This window comes from Chaetura pelagica, unplaced genomic scaffold (assembly GCF_000747805.2).
Source record: "Chaetura pelagica isolate M959 unplaced genomic scaffold, ChaPel_1.0 scaffold85, whole genome shotgun sequence".
NCBI lineage: Eukaryota > Metazoa > Chordata > Aves > Apodiformes > Apodidae > Chaetura > Chaetura pelagica.
The window spans coordinates 4,742,396-4,750,732 of NW_009953505.1; the positions used below are offsets into that span (position 1 = coordinate 4,742,396).

The following is an 8,337-nucleotide window of genomic DNA, read 5'->3' on the forward strand; positions in this document are numbered from 1 at the left end:
AAGTCAGCCTCAGGGCACACGACCAGCTACCATCACCACCTGTTACCTGTGCAGGGCTCCCTTATGACTGCCCTTGGGAGATCTGCCATGGACATGAAGGAAAGCGGGATTGGTCCCCTGGCCCATGGGCTGCGCTTCGGCCACCCCTGACCTATTAGAAAACGTTGATATTTTTCCCCACTACAACTCACAGAGTGCAAAAACAGCAAGCATCAAAGTTTGAAAACCAGACCTTCCCACCCATGCCGGCCTTGGCCTCCCTTGGCAGCTCCCCTGCCCACTCTGCCTCCCATCACCTGCTCCTCCTGAGCAGAGGTGACCACATTACACGGCTAGGTCGTCTGACCTGGCTCTGCAGCTGCTTGACTTACTGGCCCTTCTCAAGCGCCGTGTGTCTACAAGCAGAGGTGGCTCGTGCATCTCCACAGTGGTGCAGGCAGCTGAGATTGGTCGTCCTGACAGCTCTTCCTCACCCTCCACATCCCACTTGCTGCCGCTTGCCCCGCTCAGGCTGGTGCTGCTGCCACTGTTGGCCACAGCAATAGGTGGCCCAGCGGGGGGTGGGAGTAGCTGCTCCAGTGGCTCTTCCTGCTCGGGAAGGGGATGCCGGACACTGCTGGGAGTAGAGGAGCCTACTGAACTGGAGAGAACCTTCCCCTTCTGCTCAGCTGTCATGTTGACCCAGTTCTGCTTGGCCACCAGGGCATGGCTGTTGCTGTTGAAGTAGCTGATGACAGCTGGCGTGGGCGTGGGGATGGGGGTCGGGATGGTGATGGGAGTGGAGATGGGTGTGGGAGTCACAGCACAGTGCCTCTCCTCGGGAGCTGGTGGAGGAGCAGGGTAGCTGGCCATGGAGGCCGTGTTGGAGTTGGGCCGTGGTCTTGGAGTAGCTGCAGCATAGTAAGGTGCCATGGTCACTGGGGCCAGCAGTGGTGTGACAGCACGGGTGTCAGGCAGAACAGGGGGGGGCGTGGCAGTCGTTACCACGACAGGTGGTGATGGTGGTGGCAGGGCAACAGGTTTGGGCTCCCCTGTTACCATGACTGGTGTCATCGTGGCAACAGGCATCTCAAGGCTGTACCGGCTTGTCATACCCTGCTTAAACTTCTTCCACCCCAAGTGATACATCTCAAGCATGTTAAGCAGCAGAGAGACTGAGGCCACCACTAGCATGAAGATGATGAAGATGGTCTTCTCAGTGGGCCTTGAGATGAAGCAGTCCACAGTGTGTGGGCAAGGTGAGCGGCTGCACTGGTAGACTGGCTTTAGCTCAAAGCCATAAAGGAAGTACTGGCCCACAATGAAGCCCACCTCAAACAGTGTCTTGAAAATTATATTGAAGACATAGGTACGCAGCAGGGCACCCCCCATACGGATTCTACCACGTTCATCACGGATCGGGAGCTTCTCCTTCCCCTTTTTGCCAAAAGGATCCTTGATGTTATTGCTGCCTCCTCCACCATTGCCAGAGGCTGCTGCTCCTGCGTAGTTGTTGTCTTTGACACTTCCCTTCTTTTTCAGCTCTTCTTTCTCTTTCCTCTTCTCCTCCATGCGCACAATGTGCAGCACGTGGCCCAAGTAGATAAGGGTAGGAGTGGAGACAAAAATGATCTGCAGCACCCAGAAGCGGATGTGAGAGATGGGGAAGGCTTTGTCATAGCAAACGTTTTCACAACCAGGTTGCTGAGTGTTGCATGTAAAGTCTGACTGCTCATCTCCCCAGACCTCCTCAGCAGCGGCCCCCAGCACCAGGATCCTGAAGATAAACAGTACTGTCAGCCAAACCTTGCCAATAACCGTGGAGTGCTCCTGTGCATTCTCTAACAGTCTCCCCAGAAAGCTCCAGTCACCCATTGTTTCAGATTTCTAACCTACAATAAGAACATTAGAGCAATTAGAGCAATGTTAAAAAAATCTTACAATCAAGCAATGCTGGGGCGAAACAGACTGACCCTCAACAAACAACATTTCTGAAGTGCATTTCTTTTTGCAGGATATTGCACACCTGTGTTAAGAACTACATCACATTCAGCCATGGGTTTTGGTGAGCGCAGAAGGGCTTTCATCTAGCTAATACAGGTTCAAGTGTCTACACACAGTGAGAGTCAAACACAATTTCTAAAAAATTTAAATATTTAAAAAATGTAGTTTCTCTGTTTCCTCCACCTGAGGTAGCTCTAACTGTTCTTGCCTATTTTTAGAAAAGAACAGATGGAAATCAGTTCAATTAAACAATATTAGTGGTATTAATGCACCTGCACCTGTATCAGAGTGTCACACAATGTTTGTCTAACTATAATAACTTTATTGTTATCAGGTCTCATTTACTCCAGCTTTCAGGGTAGCAATGTCTCAGGTCTATGCTATTTTCATACCGTACACAGAAAAATAATTTCTCAAAACCTATGGAATTTACAGTTTAATTTTGGAATGTGTACACCAACAATAAGCATGTTCTCAAAACCTATTCATGTTTGACTTTGTTTATTTCTAGAAGAGATAATTATCTTAGCAACTTGAAATATTGGGAAGAATTGGAAATTCTGAGAGAAATGGTGAAGAGGTATCTATGTCATTTCCCCTACTGTGGTGCCAGCTGGTGTTACTGAACCCCCTGTACTGTAACATCACTTCCAAAAAACCCAAAAAACTCCAGGGCACTTCACAGAGATTTTCGTGGCAAAATAAAATTATATACTAAGACCTTACTTCTATGATAAACAACTGGTATATATTCTCTGTAGTTTCCGCAACTTAACGTCCAATACAAGGCACAACTTCTGATTTGAAAAGGCTTAAAGCACAAAACATTTTTATAGATCAGATTCCTCACAAGCTGTCTTCGTTTGAGAAACAAGCTATTAGCTTCTGGTATTACTTCTGCTACCCTTGGCCTGTTTCAAATTGGAATATATGTAAGCAGTACATTTCATTCTCCTCATGAACACAATTCCATATTGTATATATCAACCTTCAAATGAAAACAAAACACGAAACTTTACTTTCAACTAACTTCAATACTCTCAGAAATACTTCTACCAGAATCATAATTCAGCTAGAACAATTTGCAGGCAAAAAACTCCCAACACACTCAGAAAAAACTGGTTATCTACTTAAAAAAAAATATCTCAGAATATTTTATAACTTAATTACACTTTACACTTTTAATTTTTATACTTATACTTCTTGTCCAAATACCTGTTTGTCATACAATTCCCAAGAAGAAAAGGAGTTCATCATTACAGGTAGGAATTTAGCACTGAGAAAATGTACTGTTCTCAGTATTTTATGTACTGTGGTTTCCAAGAATGATGTCAACGGTTTTTCAAAGGAAACATTTCCAAAGTCTGTACTGGACTTCCAAAAGGCTTTTAGTTGAGGTAGTTAAAGAAATTAAAGTTATTTCTTCTACTTTTTTTATAACCTAATTTTACTATGAGGCAACGAAATACCTGTAGCATAGTATGCTTTCACACAGAAAACAGCAACACACCCATCAGTATTTTGCATTTTTGTAAATCCTGGAATGCTAACATACTGTTTGTTCCCACAAAGTTAGCTCAACAAAAACACCTAAGAAAACAGAACGTTGACATTCTACAAAAACACATTCCCGTTAATATAACTGAATTATTTTTCCAGCACACCACAATAAACTTCAACTGAAAATAATAACAGTGAAATACTGATTTTGTGTAGCAATGGCCTGGTCCTAGGACAACTTTTGATCATTAAAAACCACATATATTCAGGGTTTTTTTAAGAAGCGTATTTTTCCACTCTTAAAATAGTAATTCAAAAGTTAATATCTTTTTGTTAAAATACCTTATTTTAATAATCCTAGTTCACAGAATCACAGAATCATCGTGGTCAGAAAGGACCTTGAAGATCATCAAGTCCAACTGTAGCCTAAATCCACCAACCATAACCTAATCTACCCATTCAGTGCTTAAATCATGTCCCTAAGCACTGCATCTACATTTCTTTCAAAAACTTCCAGGGATAGTGACTCCATCACCTCCCTGGGCAGCCTGTTCCAGTATCCAACCACTCTTTCAGTAAAGAAATTCTTTCTAATATCTAGTCTAAACCTTAAATTTAATCCTCAATCTTAATTTTATGAGGTTTACCATATTTTGGATGGTGAAGTAATTTTAACCTTGAGAAGTACTAATTTTTCATGGAATACTAAATTAATTTTGTACAGTGTAGCCCTAAATCCGTATCTTTTGTATTATTCTGTGCCTCTCAGTTCAGTTGCCTCTGCCTCACTCTTTGTTTTCTATTGAGATCAAGCAAAATAGGCAGCTCAGATAACAAGCAGTCAATGGTATGGTTTGATCTTTTGTTTTGTATTTGTGATAGAAAAGGTATTAATCAGTTAGCACATTAAATCTTCTTTAATAAATTGGTTTATTTTCAGCATAGCTACCATTACCCTTGCCATTACCGGAGGCCACACGCTGTTCTTTATAAAGACAGATATTACCTTCTCTTGTTTCAAAAAATGAAGCTGTTCTGCCCCCATGAACAATTATAACCCCTGAACTGCAAGGTGAGCAGAGGTAGCAATCCTATTTTTTTTCCTAAAGACACACTGTGGTGTATCTGTTATGGAGATCAACAGGCAATATTGAGAACAATGAAAGCAGAATTTTTCTAGCTTTTCTGAAGAATTATCTAGTCGTTCAGGGAAGAAGAAAAATAACAATTTCTAAATAGTAAAGGAAAGATGAAAAATAATACCATACAACTTATTCTCAGTTCTCCCCCATTTACTAATACTACTGAAGACGTTATTTTCTTTTTGCTAGAGACCAGCATTGCCCAGGCTGAGATAATTCAGGATACCAAAGATATGACATGATGCACTTCTCAGAGGATACTCTTAGAAAAGCTATTCAAATGCTTACATTAATTAAAAGATTTATTTCTGTATATCAGAGTCTGAAAATTCATCCTGCATACAGTATGTTTCAGCAGTGAGCAAACACTTCACAGCATCTTTAACACACAAAGGTGGAAACCTCAGTGTTCATCTCAGTATGAATTGCAGCACTAACTGCCTTCACTACAAATGTGCACTACCCATAGTATGGAAATACAGTGAGGACATAATTTCCAAGGGCAAAGCAAAGATACGTATCTCCACTGGCTGGAGGGTTCTCATAAATCCAGGTCCCTTATCTTCAATGTTAATACATTCTCCAGTGAGTAATTCGTAAAGCCGATGTAACTCATCCAAAATCACATCTACAATTTTTAAGGGGTGCCTTGATAAAAATAACGATTAAATGACATCAAACAAAAGCAGAGGGCTCACAGAATGCCTGAGTTATCACCACTGAGTTCAAGAATAAAATAACTAAATCTAAATTTGAATTGCCACAACTCAGTATTTTACCTGAGAACAACTCCAAGCTTGGTTTTGTAGTATCACACCAACTTCTGCAGTACAATACTAATTTCAGCACTGCTGAAATACAGAGCGAGGCAATCATTAAACCCTAACCTCACATATGGATTTGTGAAGAGAGACACTTTTTCCTTCTGTGCTTGGAAAAAATGCAGATTAAGAAATTAAACATCGTTATCTGTATTTTATGATACTCATGCAGAAATATCTGCTAGGGAATGACAGAGAATCTGTCTCAGCAAGCAGTCCAACTCAATGTTACGAAAAGTAAGGACCTTATGAACTTTGGGATCTTTTAGTAAGACCTGGGAGTCATATATTGTTTTTATCACTTAGGAAATCATTCCTCTGAGAAAAATATTGGAAAATGGGCAGTACATAAAAACCAGCATGGCATTCTGTTTGCGAATCAATGTGACATTAGTTACTAAGTTTAGTACATGGGCAAATACACTTTGTGGATGGTGTGTTTGTGTGTGTGTGGCAGAGAACAAGCCAGAGAAAGAATAAATTTTAAAAGCTGTGATGTCGTATGTACCCCTCTACAGGAGATAAATAATTTACATCTGGCATCTCTAAATTTGACAGTTACTATTTCTATTTTTATTCCTGATGACATCAGCCAAGAAGTTCATCACTATGTATCAAATGTGTGAAACATGGTATTTTAATTATTCATAATTTTAATAGAAACAGTTTTATTTATAATTTTGCTCACACATGTATCTGTCTATGTCTTTACATACACATATGCACATATACACAAACATCTACATAGCTCTGTTACATACATTACCAGGTTATGACACCTAGTGTCTTTATTATTTTATTATACTGATATATTAAAAAAATGCCCCTTAGCAATTATTTAGAAAACTAACACATCCTTGTCTGAAAACAACTTCTTAAATTCAGAAACGTTCTTTCATTTCTTGTCTAAATGACAAGTCTAAAATCTTGGGATTTAGGTTTTTATCTTAAAATTTATCTAGATTTTATAATGCAGTGTGAGAAAAAAAAAATGCTGTTAAAAAAGAAAACAATTTGCAATACTTCCTTTGTTTTTACACTAAACAATCTCCATTCCTACCAGATTTATAAACTCTGCTAATTGAAATCCAATAAAAGCAGTCACCCTGCACAAAGTCTGCTGTGTGACCATTGTCATTCCAGACAAACTGGCAGATGTGGAGGAACAGAATGAGCTACTACAGTTTCCAGTGGAACTTAATGGTATTTGGTCACGCATAGAGCTATGAAACATGATGGCTGAGATTTCATAATTCGCTTTATAAACTTGTTTAAATGAGGACTTCAAAAATACCTTTCTTCTTGCTCACAGTGTCATAGACACATCTATTATAATTTTCACTGCATTTTAAGCACTTGTTCAAAATTAATCCCTTAGATGATCTTGTTATTACCTTAAATTTACTGTTATGGAGCTTCTTCTTGAAGTCCCAGGTAAAACTTCTCTTGGCTTCTTCTTGACTTCTGTGTGAAAGTTTGGTCTCACTAAAGGAAAAGTGCAAGGAGCACAGGGCTGAGCCCAGGAGGAGAGCTACACTCCACCTGTTAAGCTACTCTGCTTCCTCACGTAACAAAACTTTAGCCTGATTTGCTACCTGCAAGTGAAAACAGGAAAAAAAGTAACCCTTTTTCTCTCCCAGAAGAATACACAAATGACATTTTAGAGCTCTATGTTAGAATTAAAAGACAGTGACTTACCAGTAAAACTCTGTAAGGTGTGAAGGGTGTGGGGACCCTTCCCCAGGGTCTACAGACCTGGGGACTATAGAACAGCCGTCACACACGAGGGCAACGGTCTCCACATCCCGAGTGAGTGAAGCATGAATGAGATCTGTCAGGTGCCCACACACAACCAGCCACACAGATCTAAAAACTGCACAGTAAGGAGTGTCCCGCCCCCCGCCCCACATGTACAAAGGGACAAACCTCTCTGGCCTTCAAAGACTCAAGACCCTTTTACTGCAGAGAAGCAGGTACCCCAATAGACAGGTATCAGTCTGAGAGGACTTAGGCAAGTTACAGTAATTGCAAGGGAGACAGCACTATACACCCTGTTCAAACTTCTTAACGTATGTTTTAAATATTTTTCTACGTTAATTCTAAAATGTTCCAGTAGGATTTTAACGTTTCCCTTTAAATTTCCCTTAAAGAGAAACTCTAGTAGCTCTGGCTACTCCATTCAATTCTTTCTTCGTATCTATGTCACCATCTTAAAGACCAGAGCTACACACACTCAGGATTCACAGTAACATCCTAGGCTTATGTGATTTCTACAGTTAGTCAGGGATGAATCCAGACACTTTTCTGATACATTCTGTGCCTACAGAAAACAAAACAAAAACCACCACCACCCCCAAATAAGCAAACAAACAGAAAACCCCAAACCTTTTTGGCTTATAACATTGACAAACTTATACGTAATAAAGATACAAATATCTCCCAAAAAAACCTCTAAAGAGTATTCATCTCACATACTTCACATCCTCTGTGAGCCCTAAGTGAACAAGTGAGCAGCTGGCATGTTTTTGGTAACTCTCTGACCCAAGACGTGACCAGAGCCAGGTAAAAGCCTGGTGAATGCAGGGAGGCCACCGACTCGTTTGTCTCGCCATCAGGAAAGTGTTTGCAAGGGCTGTAACTCACAGCTCACCTTAAGAAACCCCAGAGCCACCTTGGGTTGCACTCGTGAGCTCCATCATTTCGTGTGGCACCAGCTTACAAGGCTGAAAGCACCTCCGTCTCTGCATTGTGTTTAGGATTTAACTTTACTCCCGGGGTAAAACTGGCTTGAAATGCACATCCGTGTTCAAACGTCAGTGCTAACCTTTGAGGAAGAAGTGACACGTCCTCACTCAAACGCACACTCGAGGGGGCAACAGCCGCAACAACAC

The 8,337-nt window shown here is 40.9% G+C and overlaps 1 protein-coding gene across 1 annotated transcript; it reads right to left on the reverse strand.

The window, feature by feature from the left end:
- Nucleotides 1–324: 324 nt before the first annotated feature.
- GJA3 (gap junction protein, alpha 3, 46kDa) lies at nucleotides 325–1,854 on the reverse strand. The gene has a single exon (XM_009999401.1). The coding sequence runs from the start codon at nucleotides 1,852–1,854 to the stop codon at nucleotides 325–327; it is 1,530 nt and encodes a 509-aa protein (XP_009997703.1).
- Nucleotides 1,855–8,337: the final 6,483 nt, after the last annotated feature.

What these genes read in the sequence shown, in the direction of transcription:
- GJA3 (XM_009999401.1), bottom strand. Translation starts at nt 1,854, where the DNA reads ATGGGTGACTGGAGCTTTCTGGGGAGACTGTTAGAGAATGCACAGGAG.